Source organism: Netta rufina (genome assembly GCF_964035555.1).
Source record: "Netta rufina genome assembly, chromosome: 21".
Lineage (NCBI taxonomy): Eukaryota > Metazoa > Chordata > Aves > Anseriformes > Anatidae > Netta > Netta rufina.
This window is the reverse complement of record NC_140145.1, coordinates 2,077,285-2,091,123: the sequence shown is the minus strand read 5'-3', so window position 1 is coordinate 2,091,123 and position 13,839 is coordinate 2,077,285. Positions and strand designations below refer to the sequence as shown.

The window sequence follows — 13,839 nt, the reverse complement described above, 5'->3', positions numbered from 1 at the left end:
TGCTTCCCAAAAGGCCAATGCTGATTCACATTAGGAGTTTTGCGTAGGCAAAGAATTTGCCCAGTTGCACCTCTTCCCCGGAGGCCAGCAGGAGAAAACCTCTCTCCTGTGTAATGGAGATGCTTTGCAGGTGGGCTGGCTGAATGTCCCAGATGATGGCTGTTTGTCAACTAACACAGCTTCAAAGTCTGTACTGTTCAGTTCTGCCTTTTATATAAAGAAAAGCAGCAACAATAACAGATACCTGGGAAAGTCTTTGAAAATCATCCTCGATACGAGTGGCGTTGTTGAATGTGGGTATTCTTAATTATTTACAGCTCATGCTGTTTCCCAAACAATATATAACTTCAATTTATTTTTCGTACAGGTCTTTAGATTTATTTATTTTGTCCTGGCACACCACGTGCTGTCCACAGACCCACCATAAGGTGGGTTGTGGCTTTCTTCTTCCACCCCTGCTTTGTCTGGGGACTTACTTGTGCTCCTTTCAGAAGGGGGATGGTAAAAAATGCTCTCCTTCTCCTTTAGCTAACTGAAACCCTCAAATTCAGTCTGTGCTTGCAGATTGAATTGTCCAAGGGGGGCAGTCTAGAAAACAAATGTGAAAATGGGAAGGTTATTGCCTTAGTCAAGCAGCTTTACAAAGCCTTTTATAATACCAGCTTGGGTTCCTTGGACTTGAGCTGCAAGGATTTTAGCAAGGTAAGAGTTAATGTTTCTTTTGTGTCAGTTGCATGGGGTGGTTTTTGTTTTTCATTTTTATTTTTTTGGGGGGAGTTTTTTTTTTCCCCATTAGGGTCGTATTATATAACAGCAATGTGCCAAAATTTCTTAAATCTGTTTTTTTACAACCAGTGTTTTATAATTAAAACAGATCTTGCTGTTCCTTTGTAATGCAACAACGCTTAATTCAGTGGGAGCACTGTGTAATGAAGGACTTGCAGGAATGGATTCTACATCCAATACTGCTTTAAAATAAGCAGCAGGTAGTTTTCTGTTTATTTCTGAATATTCTGTGTCCTATTTCTGTTTTATTTCTCAATATTTCTGCCTCCTGACAGTCTAGAGACTATGTGGCCTTGCTTTTTGGTAAACAACTCTGTAAAGTTGCTTTTTGTTTTTGTGCATTTTTTACATTGCTATTATTGATAGAGGGAAAAATAGTATCAGTAGACAGCTGTGGAGATTAAACTCTTATGCTTACCATGTGCCAAAACACCCCAGACAACCCCCATACCTGCAGGTGTAGTGGTAAGCTTCCCCTCAGTGCCAGCAAAAAGCTTTCATGGTTTTCATGAACATCTGGGGTAGAGGAAGCTTCATATCATTAAAATCATTCACAGCTTTACCCTCTTTACCCTCTCAGGTGAAAGCCCTGTAAATGCGAGCATGGATGACTGACCAACTGCCTTATTTCAACATGTCTACAAGAACTGTGCCTGACTCCCTTTTCTTTGGGATTGTAGCAGCATCCTGGATCTTAAGGTAGAAACCATGAAAGGTTGCACGTACAGTAAGAACTAAGTTTAAACTCCCAATCCTTTAAAGCAATTTTAGTTTTTTTTTTCCTTGGCATTATTTTTCCCCTTTTTTAATTACGGCTGGAAGGTGAGAGGGGGTATTCTTGCACCTCGAGAAGGTGCCTTGTATGATCCAATGAGTCAGTGTTCGAGCTTCTAATCCATTTTCATGTCATCCTTCTGAAAAGCAGGGCTGACTGTGGCAAACTGATAAAGCTCTAACGGGAGAGGCTTACTGCAGCTGTTCTGGTAGTAGCTGCCCTCTCGGATGAGAACTTTCAATATTCTGGCACCGAAATGCTGGATTTGAATTCCTGTTTGGGGTATTTAGCATTACAGCAATGTAAACCTGGGAGCGTAGGAGATAGGAGCTGACCACCTCGGTGCTTGATGCAGGATGTTTGGGGAAGGCAGCACGGTCTGCAGCTCGTGGCTAAACGCTGGCGTGGGCTCAGCCTCCATCCGTGTGGGACACAAGCCCAACAGCCAAGCTGAGGCAGGGACCCCGAGTCGGGCCGGGGGCGCCTGAACCCCCCCCAGCACGGAAACTTTCCGAGCATCCTCTGCGCATCCCAAGCAGCCGGGGCAGGCCGGGGGGGGGCTGTTTTGAGGGGGTAGGGGCACACGGACCCCTCCAGCGCGCCTCGCCGCCAGGCCCGGCCCGGGGCCGCTCCCCCGAGCGTGCGCTGAGAGGGGCGGGGGCCGCTCCGCGACCGCCCCCCGCTCCCCGCTCCCCGCCCCGCCGCGCTGCGGCCGGGAGGCGGCGGCTGCGGCCGGGGAGGGCCCGAGAGAGGGGCCGGGAGGAGCCGTGCGGGAGCGGGGAGGGAGCGGGAGGAGCCGCGAGGGGCCGCCAGGGCCATGCCCCCCCCGCCCCGCACCGCGCCGCCGGCGGAGGCAGGCGCGGCGCTGCCGCAGGGCGCCCTGCGCCGGGCATGAAGTTACGGCGGAGCGGGGCGGGCGGCGCCTCCCCCGGGCGGCCGTAGCCCCGGGGCGGGCTCGGCACAGCCTCGGCGGCCGCCCCGCAGCCCCCCGCAGCGCGGTGCCGGTGGCGGAGCCGTGCCGGAGCCGAGCGATGTGCGCGCCGCGGCCGGCACCTGCCGCCCCGCTCCCCTAGCGCCTGCTGGCAGCGCGGCGGCTGGAGGTGCCCCTCGGGAAGTTTGATGGCTTCTTTGCGGAGAGTCAAAGTCCTGCTGGTGTTAAACTTGATCGCGGTGGCCGGCTTCGTCCTCTTCCTGGCCAAGTGCAGACCCATCACGGCCAAGAGCGGCGACTCCTTCCACGACGTCCATCCCCGGGCAGAAGTGGTCAACTTGACAGCCCACGGCATCGGCTCCATCCAGGATGCGGTGCTGAAGAGGCTGTCCCTCCTGGAAGACATAGTCTACAGGCAGCTCAATGGTAGGAGCGCGTCTGCTTTCAATGCCGTTTGGGCACGGGTGGGAGTGTGAGCTGAGGCAGAGGGCGAGCGCGACGATTTTGTGAAGTTTCTGTGCTAGAACCGTGCCTTTTCCCGTGTTATCGTGAACATGGGGCTTCAGCTGACTGAATTGATTTGGTATCCGATTTCCAAGTTCTGTTCGTGTTAAAAGCTCAGAGTACCTTGCACAGGATGGGAGGAAAGCATAATAACATAATGCTGGCTTTCAGGTTTGTAGTACCGGCCAGGAAATTACAGTGTCATGATTTCTACATCAAATGAGAAGGGTGTTCAGTGGCCAAATACAGGGTTGGAGCAGCACGGCTTATATTGATTGAGGGAATGACTTTAACCACTGCCGAGCTGTCCTTTTTGGAAGGATCTTTTAAATGGCTAAAGCACATTGTGTTGTTGGAGTGCCGAAGGTCAGAAAGCAAATTGCTCTTTCTGTAATAAGTTAAGCAAACAATTCATTATTTCCTATGGCTTAGCCTTGACAGCTGCTAATTAAAACCTCAAGTAATGCTTCTCTTCATAGTGTAGCGAAGGGATTTCTATTAAAATCTCACCAGGTTCAGTAGTTGTGAAATGTAGAAAGGGAGTTTCAAAGATGCCGTGTGGGATAGAGAAACATGCTGTAAAGATGTAAGAAATCTAGGTGAGCTATCTAATTAAAACACTGACTGTGGAAGCTAATTTTTTTTAAAACTGTTCCCCGTGGATTCACAACTGGGAATGTGATCTCAATCAAGTCTTCCACTTCTTCCTTTGCATCTCTGTAGCTCTAAACGACTACCAGCTTTTGTATTGCAGAATTAGCAGAGTTAGTGTTTTTGGCAGTGGCAGTGTGATTCCCTCCCTGACTTTTGAATATGAAGCTAATGCATGATTCCGTGCTGTGTTCAGCTGAAAGCTGGCGTGCATCGTGTCTCTGTGCTGGATCGGAGCTATTGCTGCTTGCACTTCAGCACTGAGGATGTGAGGCAGGTGGGGGAATGCAGCGTACCCTTCCTGGTGTCTGATAGTTGTCTTGGTCAGCATCTGTGCTTTGTTGAAGGTGCTGTATGAAAGGAGAAGCACTCAGCAGAGTAGGGAAGTGTTATTTATACTTTTACTTTATGCACTTGCATGCAATGCCTGTCCTGCCCATGAGAACAGCTAGCACCACAAGATGTTGAGGCAGCGTTGTAGGGCGACAAACAAGGTGAAATGAAAGAACGGTAAGGGATAAGGTGGAGAAGTGTGTGTCGTGTACAATGAAACTGAAACTCAGTGCTGGTGGATACTGCTCAGGGCAGAAGTTTCCAGGAAGGTTTTGGCACTTTACCTAAAAAGGGGCGATAGCTGCAGTTCAAGATAGGTGACCACATGCTGGGACTGTGGTATCGGACCTATAATCATGATGCCATCTACCATCCCCCAAGTTCAGAGGCTAGTGAAATTATAAGCTAGTGCTCTTTTGTGGAGGTAAACAGGGGGGGTCCCTGCTCTGATGTGCTCTGAGGGATGCTTTTGGAGCTAGCTGGTGTGCGAGCACAGCTCTGGACGTGCTGTGTTGGCGGGAGGCTGCTTAGTGCTGCGGAGCAGCCGTGCACCTGGAGAACAGGGGAGGCAGAGAGGTGCCAGATGCGTTGCCCGTATTGCAAAGGTTTTCTTAGGGCAGGCGGGAAGCTGAGCACATAAATGCGATGTCTTGCCTGGCCTCTGTGTACTGGGGTGATTTATGGCATTGCTGATGAGTCTGGCTGAAAAATAGCTCTGGTGTAGCAGTTACATAACTTCGGGCCAAGTATATATTTGGTATGCGTGGTTTTTAGAAAAAGTACTATGTGCTCTGTTCCCCGAGTAATGTCTGTGTTGTGCTTCAGAAAGGCACGGAGTATGATGCAGGGGGGCTGCGTGAACCCCGTCAGCACCCCCAGCTCCGAAAGGATGCAGCCACAGCCAGGTGTGCTGAGACAGTCGGTGGGGTGGAGGATGCGGAGCAGCTGAACCAGCTTCCCCGCCAGGAGTTTGCTGAGCCCCCATCGGAGCTCGGTCTTCTCCTGGGTGCTTGTCGAACAGTTAAAGCTGAAATCCTAGTGTCTGTGTGAAGTGCGCAGATATGAGCTCATTTCATTTTTTCTCTTTTTAGGATAGGAAAGTAGCATGCTGGTGACAAGTGCCAAACAAAGTCCGCCATATGCTCTTCAACAAGTTCTCTACACAACGCGTCCACTGAGAGAATTTGTTCTGGTGCTTGAAGTTGTCTTTAGTTTTCAGTCTGACCTGTGGTTTAGCATGTATGAAATGTTTGAGTATCCTGTAGCATAGCACAGGGGAAGCCTGCAGCTCAGGGAGCGTTGGGAAATGTTTAGCCAAGGAGAGAAACTGAAACACAGTTTGGGTGGAATCAGCTATGGATTTTTGTCTGTGTTATAGGACTTGGCTGGATTTCCGTGCAAGCTGAAGCCATCTTTAAAAAAGTGAATTTTTTTAAAGGCTGCAATTCTGTACAGATCAAATGAGCAATCTGATCATGCCATTGCTGTATTTTTAGGTTTTTGAATTGTGGTATAAAACACATCAGAAAGAACAGATCTCTCTTGTATGGCAACCCTCATTTTATATGTGCGCCTGTTTATTTCTGTAAGTGCTGGCTATAAAAGCAAGCTAAACAACACTATATGCCTCTGGTCTGGTAAAGGAATGATTTTACACAATCATTCCTTTTGAATGATGTTCCTCTGCATTGCCATTCTGGAAACAGCACCAGGACGGATCTTACTCCTCAGAGTAGATGCTCTTTGTTCACAAACAGCTGTCCCAAATGTGACCTGATCTGCTGCCCACAGTGACATCTCATTTTCCTGGTGATGCATCTTGCTGGTCTTTTAGTGTTTTATGGCTGCAGTTAGGTGGTTTTGTCATTGCACAGCTGCGGGACGCTTGTTTCAGATGCTGGAGAAAAAGAACACTGTGGGAATACTGAACTGGGCTGGGGACTGGCGATTAATTGCATCAAATGTTGCCCTTGCTTAGTTTTTGCCATGGAGTCATTCGTACAGAATCTGTGAGAAGACTTAGACCTGTGCAAATTTGTCTCTTTGCTCTTTTTTTTTTTTTTTTTTTGGCCTAAATCTGATTGAAAACTATACACACGCTTTGTTCTTTTAAAAAATTGGTTATTCCTCCTTAGTTCATTGCACAAGTCTTGTGTTTTTTGCCTCTCGATTTTCTGTTGTTTTTTGCTAGTCTCTCATCAGATGGCTCCCACAGTCACAAAGAAGTATGTGGGTGACCTTTGAATAGTCTATTGAAATGGAGGTTTTTGTTTGGGCACGCGCTTATCTCTGAATTCAGAGGATTTTTAATTTCTGTAGTCATTCTTTGGATGGAATTTTCTTGTTGAGCGGATGTTAACAGAAAGCTAATGAAGGTCTGAAAGGAACGTTTGCATTTTATTTTGGGTATTAACCACAACTTGTCTTTTTGATACAAATATGTTTTTTTTAATTATTTATTTTTATTTTTTATTTTTTAATGGTAGCATTTAAATAAGTGTAAATTGTGCTCCATATTACCTCCAACTTCATGGAGATTCACACAAATGAACTTTCAGTTTGGGTCCTTGTTCACAAAGAGGGGATCTCTGTGCCTATGTAAAAGGCAAGCTAGTTAGCTAGGGAGGAGCTGAAATAAAGACTCAGAAGAGTGCAGTCAGTATCTGCTGCAACCGTACGCCCCCTGAGAAGCGATGGGGTAAGGTTCTTTGATTTACCTACCTTGCCCCTCTGGGGCTATTGCTGAATCTCACTAATGACCAGGAAGAATTTGAGAAATGTGTTTGTAGGATACTGAAACCACAAAGGCAGGTCAAACTTCTTAACAAAAAATTGCTGAGTCCTGAGATCAGTGGCATATGTGATGAGTGACGTGATTTGAGGAAAGCTACAGCTTACCTGAAGAGACAGCTTACAAAGATTTTTCTTACTGTGAGATCCCTCTTGATGGGATGTGTTGCATGGCGAGTAGCCGCTCACCTTCTCTCCTGCAAGCAAGAGCCGTGGGGGAATTGCCCAGCTAGCTTTGTTTGGCTGTTTCTTCTTCCTTGAGCTTTTGCATTTCTCTGCTCCGCTTCCCTTCATCCTCTTGAGGGTGAGCTTGATCCCAGCCTGGGTGTGCAAAAGGGAAATGTTCACAGCGGTGGAGGATGTGTTCACCCTGTGACAGAGAGGATAAGGGTGCTGTGTGCCCTTGGCAACGCCTGCCCAAGGTAGGAGGTGCGTTAGCAGGTTGGGTGTCGCCTGCCAAGATGCTGGTGGGATGGATATGGCCCATAAGCAGTTTCTCTTAAATGTGCAGGTTGCTGGTGTTGCACTGATGAATGTTCATGCCACGCACAAGGAAAGAGCCTGGATATGATTTTGTGTGTTAGTTGGTTTTGTTTGTTTTTTTGTCTTGTCCCTTTCCCTCTGGAAACCTACACTAAAGTGGGCAGTCCACTGTTCTAAACCCTGCTTGCCAGATGCTCTTGAGGTCAATATAGGAACAGTGCAGTTATTGAGTAGTGCTGCCTGTAGGAGAATGAGAATCACAGAGGGGAGTACTCCAAATAAACCCGTTTTGCCTGTGGGGAAGCCATCACCCATGTCTGCCATTGCAAAGCACCCTGAGCAAATACAAGTAAATTAGTTCTGCTGCTCACGGGCTATCTGAGGTAGTTATTTAGCCACCTCCCTGGTGTGCTGGGGTAAATGTCTGCATGGCTACTTGGGCCTTTTCAGCAGAGCTCCGGGTCATGGGTTGAAGCCTCCAAGAACTGTGAAGGCTGCGAAGTCCCCATCCAGTGCTTTTTGGCTGATGCACAGCAACAGCTAAACCTAGTGAGCAATCAGCTGCCTTGAACTCAGTTAGACAGGAATGATGTGGTATCTTTTGGAGGAGAGTGGAAAAAAACAAATTTCAATATCAAAGTTCTTTAATTTGTGCTAAATATTAGTAAGACAGAGAACGCTCTGAAAGGACACTGCTGACTCACCTGAAACCTGTCATTTAAGTTTTACTTTGTAAACTCCCAAGAGATGATGTACAAGATCAGAAGGAATAAAAGGTATTTGCAAATTGCTAAAAAACATCACTGGCATTGCTAGAGTGGCCAGCAATGAAGAAGTGCAGGAGTGGAGCTGGCCAGAAAATGGGTGAGCAGTTTTTTTTGTGTTGTTGTTTTTCCCTGTGCACTCATGAAGTCCACAAAGTAAACTGCTGCTGTAGCAAATGTTAAAAGTTGAAGAGGAACTTCAAATTCCGTGTCAGTTAAATAAGCCTATGTTCATTTTTTTTAAACAAGCTTGCATCTGTGCTTTTGCACACAGAATTATTTGCACATGCTGAGATATGAACAAGTGCATGCCAGCAGCCTCCGTGCACACAGATTGTGCTCTCGTCTGCTTATCCAATTAGGAAATTAACTTTGTGGGGGTTGCATATGGGCATGGAGGCAGATACTGAAACACAGCCTTTTGCGTGGTCTTACTATCCCTCTTGTGAAGTGGCACTTAATTAACTTAAAACACTTTAGAGATATGTGGATTTACTTCCCATAAGAATAAGATAATGCTTATCTTCTATAACACTTATCATCTTCAGAGTACATTACAAACTTAGCTAACTACCAAGTATAGAAAATTATATATGTAAATAAAGCAGATTAAAAGCTGTTCCATCAGCCGTTTAGTAGTATGTAGTAGTGTTACACCCATAGATTAGCAATATTAAAATTTCCTAACAGGTAGGTAATATATAACTAAAGCACTAAGAAATTCTCTGCAAGAGAATAAGCAGCTGAATGTAAAGAATAGAGAGTAGAGAAATGCTGTTTATAGGCAGAATGGGCCAAGCTTTAATCACATTAATGAAATCATATCAAAATTGCTCTTCATAGGAGTACAGCCTTGCTGGGCAAAATCCTTTGATATAAGAAATGATGATGTAGAGATAAAGTATACAGTGATATGCTGTGGTGGATGTGAGTGTTGTATTAACTGATGGTTATCACACAGGATCTGATAGACTGTTTTCCCATTCTATTCCACTGCCATGATGTTTTTGAAGTAGAAACTAACTATATCATTTTACATAGCCTTATATAGCAACCTGATAAAAAAATTACAGCTTTAATATCAATTGTATACCTAACAGATTTGGCTGTCATATTCTCCATTGTGAATAATGCAAATTATCCACATTTGGTACTTGCTTTTAAAAGTTATCAGCCTGAAATTGGTGACTGCTGGAGCGTGGTCTGCAGAGAGGGTCTTCGGGCACCTGAGAGCTGCTGCCTGTAAGTTATCCTTATCGGGTCCATGGAAATTGCATCTGATACTGATCAAAGAATGAATAAAACAATAAATACTCTTTGGAGAAATAATAGAGTTAAAAGATGAAGCTTCAGATAGTCACTTAGGAAGCATCTGGAAGCTGAGACGTTAACGTGACATTTAGTTTACAACCCAGCTGACTAGGAACTGATAGATAATTTTTGTTTTCGATAGTTGTTTGGCATCATCAACCGAATATTCACTGTCATTGGCAATGAATGAGTAATAAGCCACTAACACGTTTATCATGCAGAGACAACACAGGAATCATGAGATGCAACAGCAATGACTAGAAAATAGTGACAATGTTGGTATTTTATTCTTGCATATTAATTCATGTCTGCCTGACTGGAGAAATGGAACCTTAGCTCAATAATAAATTTTCCTAATGTACGTTAGATTTAGGCTACCAAATGAGTTACGAGAGCTTGCAGGGGTATATTTTTAAGGATACAAAAAAATCCAAAACAAAGCACGAAAAACAGGTGCTGTAATTATTATGTGAATTCCTATATTATTTCCCACCCTCAGTCCCAGTCAGTAGTGAGCTTAGTAAGAGACATTTGGAATTGGATGCACTTGGCAAAACATGGGCATGTAGTGACATTTCAGTGCCCGAAGGCATCCTGCCCGGCTTCCAGCTGCCACTCCAGAAGGGCACGACTCTGCTGTCGGTGGAGTGTCGCATCTGCTGGGCTCACGCAGCATCTTGGATACCCTGAGGCCTTTCGAATGGCAGCAGGCATTGCTTAGACAACAGTCCCACGCTTGTGCCTTGGAGATCTTCTGCTTTGATCAGAGAGGACAGACAGACGAAGCTGGCTTTAGGCGTACGCTGCCAATGCTCTTGGATTTTGGGGAGACCTTCTGCTGTGATGTTGGCCACCATTGTCTCTCATCACTTCTCTCCTGGCAAAAGTTGCACATTTCCTGTATGGAAATGCTGCACATAGTATGTGAGGAAAGCTGCTGGTTAGTAAGGCATAGCACAAAAGGGAACAGAAATGAGTGTTCTCAGGTAATTAAAAATGTTTTACTCATTTTGTGATTTATGCCGCTAATCTTTATATAAAATTCAACAATCTGGTCCAGATGTTACGGCGGGCTGGCAGGCTGCTCACTCATAGCTCCTACAGATGTGCTTGGATCCTGGGGTAGGTGAGGACATTCTGCACGTCAAAATATTAAACTTAAAAGGGGGACGTTTTCTGCAAGATGTTTGCATTGAAGTCTGTAAGCAGCTGTTCAAACTGAACGTGCACAGTATTGACCCAACCAATCAGTCAGCAGCAGCGATTCGACTTCAGTGATGTATCCTAGTGGTACAATATTATTTTCCCTAAACAGTTCTGGGAGTACTAGCAACTGCATTCTAGCCCCCAATCCCCATGGTCAAATTTCTCCAGGAAATTGTCGAATGCTTTTACATTTTATTGCTACAAGCATGGCTAGCTCTGCCTATAAATCTAATAGCTTATCGACCCGCATTCTGACATTCACTGACAGTTATCTAAAAATAATGCGGTAATGATGCAACGAGAGCCCCACGCACCACGCTACGTTAAAGGAGAGTGCTATGCAGAGCCTCGCGCTGCTGACATTGAGCAATTACACGCTGTGCCTCCGATGCAGCCTCGTGGCTTTGATGCTTGCGTTGGTGGGGAGATGCAAAGTTATCTGAAGAAGAAAGACAATTCCCTGGAATCAGGAGTGAGTTGGATAAGATCACAGTGCTTGCCTTTTCCTATTAAAATAACCCTGATTTGTACTTGTCTGCACGTTACAGTGCGAGGAGTACCGGTTCCTAGGGTGCTGCCCTCCCTGGCTTTCACTCGGATGCCCAGTACCCACAGACCGTGAAGCTGTCGGGTATCTGCCGTATCACAGCACTTGTTTGGGCCTGCAGTAGGAAATGCCTGCAGTGTCACGGTAGCTGTAATACAACAGTGATACGATAACTCGTGGTGAATGGATTGTGTAGAATAGGGATCTTCCTGGGTTGCATAACCCAGGCTGTTCTGTAAGGACACTGCTCTACCCTGATAGAGAAATGGATGATCTCTCAAAAGCCAGGGCTGTGGCATGCAGAGTAACTCCCCGTGCCTTGTTGTACCTGGTTACCTTGTCGTAGTGCATGCAGTAAAATGACCTGCGTCACGTCAGCATCGCATGCTGAGGAATGGAGGGGGATCCTGAGTCCCTCTTCCCCTTGGCACCCTTGCCTTCTGTACAAACGGGCATCTCGTGCCCTCCTCCCCGCCTGGAGCTTCTACAGGGTGTGGGTGACAAGGCTGGGTGGGGGCGCAGGAGGGCTGTGTGCCAGGCCCTGCAGCACCCCGGCTCCATCCCCCAGCGTCCGAACGGAGAAGAGTTGGGGAGAAAGCAGCAAAAAACTCGAAGGGTTTTCTTTTTTGCTCATGTCCTCTATGTAGCAGCGGTAGGGTCTTGTTGTGTTTGCAGGCAGAGGGAATCCAAATTGTTTCTCCTCAGCATGTCTGAGTGCTGCTGAGATACAGAAAGCAGAAAACTGTTACAAGAGAAAAATCAACAGTGGATTAAGGTCCTCAGCCTCGGCTGAGTTATTTTGGATGTTACTTCAACCTGCAGAGGGAGTGAGCAGGCATGGGAGTTGAGTAAGTTACCTCACTGCTGGGAGACTTCATTTAACCTTTGTTTTATTTTTCATTTGCGCGTGTAGCACTTCAGACAGTGTAACAGCCCTCCATGGTTGTGCGTGTTCTCAGAGCATGAAGATGAAGTAAGAAGGTTAATATTAAGGTGAAACAATTAGAATTCCTTTCTGGGTCTTTGCCCACATTACACTTTAAATTAAATCATAAAAGCAATCGTGTTTGCACCAAATTACTAACTTTTTTTTTTCCAAAACAATTACTTGATGGTACTCTCAAAAACACAAAGGAGAAAAAAAGTGAAAATCCATTTAATGATATTTAAAAGTTTGCATATATTCTGTTATTGTGTTTAAAATAACTTTTGTTGACCTTTACCCTTTTTAGTGGAGTGTGCTGGAACGCTGAATGCTTTAAGTAGGTCGGAACATAAAAACCCTATTCTGCTAGATTTTATTTCATTTTTTCATATTTGTGCTGACAAGACAATAACAGTAATAACCAATACACTTTTCTAGACCTGCAGTCAAGGCTGGGGCCATGTTGTGCTTTGCCCTTCGTAAGTGTAAACCGAATGCCATAATGCGAAATTTCAGTTCCCTTGAAGTTGTTACTCGTATAATTAGAAGGGACTGGTTTCACCATTAAGGGCACCAGGCATTCAGGAGAAGAGATGTACGTCTCAGTTTTGCCTCCAACTTTGTGTGATGCTGGACAAATCTCTTCGAATAACATGAGAAAAAATCTGCGAGGCAGGGGTTCAGGTTCTCGTATATATTGCTGAGCGCATGCCTCAAGGACAGAACAAGATGAAGAGTTTATATGTGGGAAATGGGATGAGAACAAAGAAAAATTGACCGATGTTGTGGTGGTTTTTAAATGCTCGCAATCGGCATTAAAGAGGTCGGAACAGAAAACATGAGAGAACAGAAGAGGCATTTGCCTTGCTTCCTATTCCTTCCCATAACAAATGACTGGAATTTAGCCTTGATTAAGGGGTTACCACTTGAGTGCATTAAGACCTCATTCAGTGGCTGGTTCACATCCCATATATTCAGTGCTATAAACCAGTGAGAAACAGGCCGTTCCCAAAGTGCTTATCATTCAGCAAGACAAATCATGCAATGGAATGAGGCAGAAGATGGGGGAGAATTAGACCTAATGTTGTGTTAATTCTCTCTGTTTTTTGGGTTTTGGTTTTTGGACTCCCAGCCTGAGGATCTCCATGGGCTTCGAGGACTGGGGAGGAGGGCAGGCAGCAGCGCCCATCTGACGGCTTCCTCAGGTTTCTGCCCCCAGGAGGCTGTCACAGAGGCCTCGGTCCAGAAGGATGAAACTGTCCACTGGGCATCATCCCCTAAAGGGATGCGTGGTGGCATCCCGGTTGTCAGAAGGTGTGGGGTATGGGATGCTGGTGATGGGGCCAGTGCTCATCAGGTAAGGCCGCTTTCATTGACTGTATGCAATGCCCAGGGGGGGACAGCTGTTTTTAAGCCCTGGAGGTGGAGGTCAGAAACAAAACTGCAAATGACATGAATGCTTAAAGGACTGGGGGAGGGTGAGCTGCTTCCTCTGACGCGAAGGGGTCGGTTCAAACACAGTGTGGTTTGGTTAGTGCTTGTGGTAGGAAGGGGCAGTGTGACAGTGTAGTTGTTCAGCTGATTTGTGGGCACGTGGAGAGCTTTTGTATGGAAATCTGCCCCTGTCCAGAGTGCTTGGAAGGTGGTTACTGGCCCTTCACAATGTCGTACATGAAAGGTGTTACTGGGGTCAGGTCATATTGACTTCAGTTGTCTTTGGATCAAGCGCTGAATCAATAAGCAACTTTCTGAGGGAGTTCAGTGTCTGTTCTGCACAGACATTAAAGGGGGATAGACAGTAACATGGGACTTTACACTTTCATCAGTCTTTTC

General features: G+C 45.9%; 1 protein-coding gene across 1 annotated transcript in view; it reads left to right on the top strand.

The window, feature by feature from the left end:
* Nucleotides 1-2,680: 2,680 nt before the first annotated feature.
* Nucleotides 2,681-13,839, top strand: part of GALNT17 (polypeptide N-acetylgalactosaminyltransferase 17) — a gene marked incomplete at both ends in the record, with an annotated part of 224,636 nt that continues 213,477 nt past the window's right edge. Inside the window, one exon of the mRNA XM_084299577.1 lies at nt 2,681-2,918. Coding sequence (XP_084155703.1) covers nt 2,681-2,918 — 238 coding nt within the window. The remainder of the gene's footprint in view (nt 2,919-13,839) is intronic.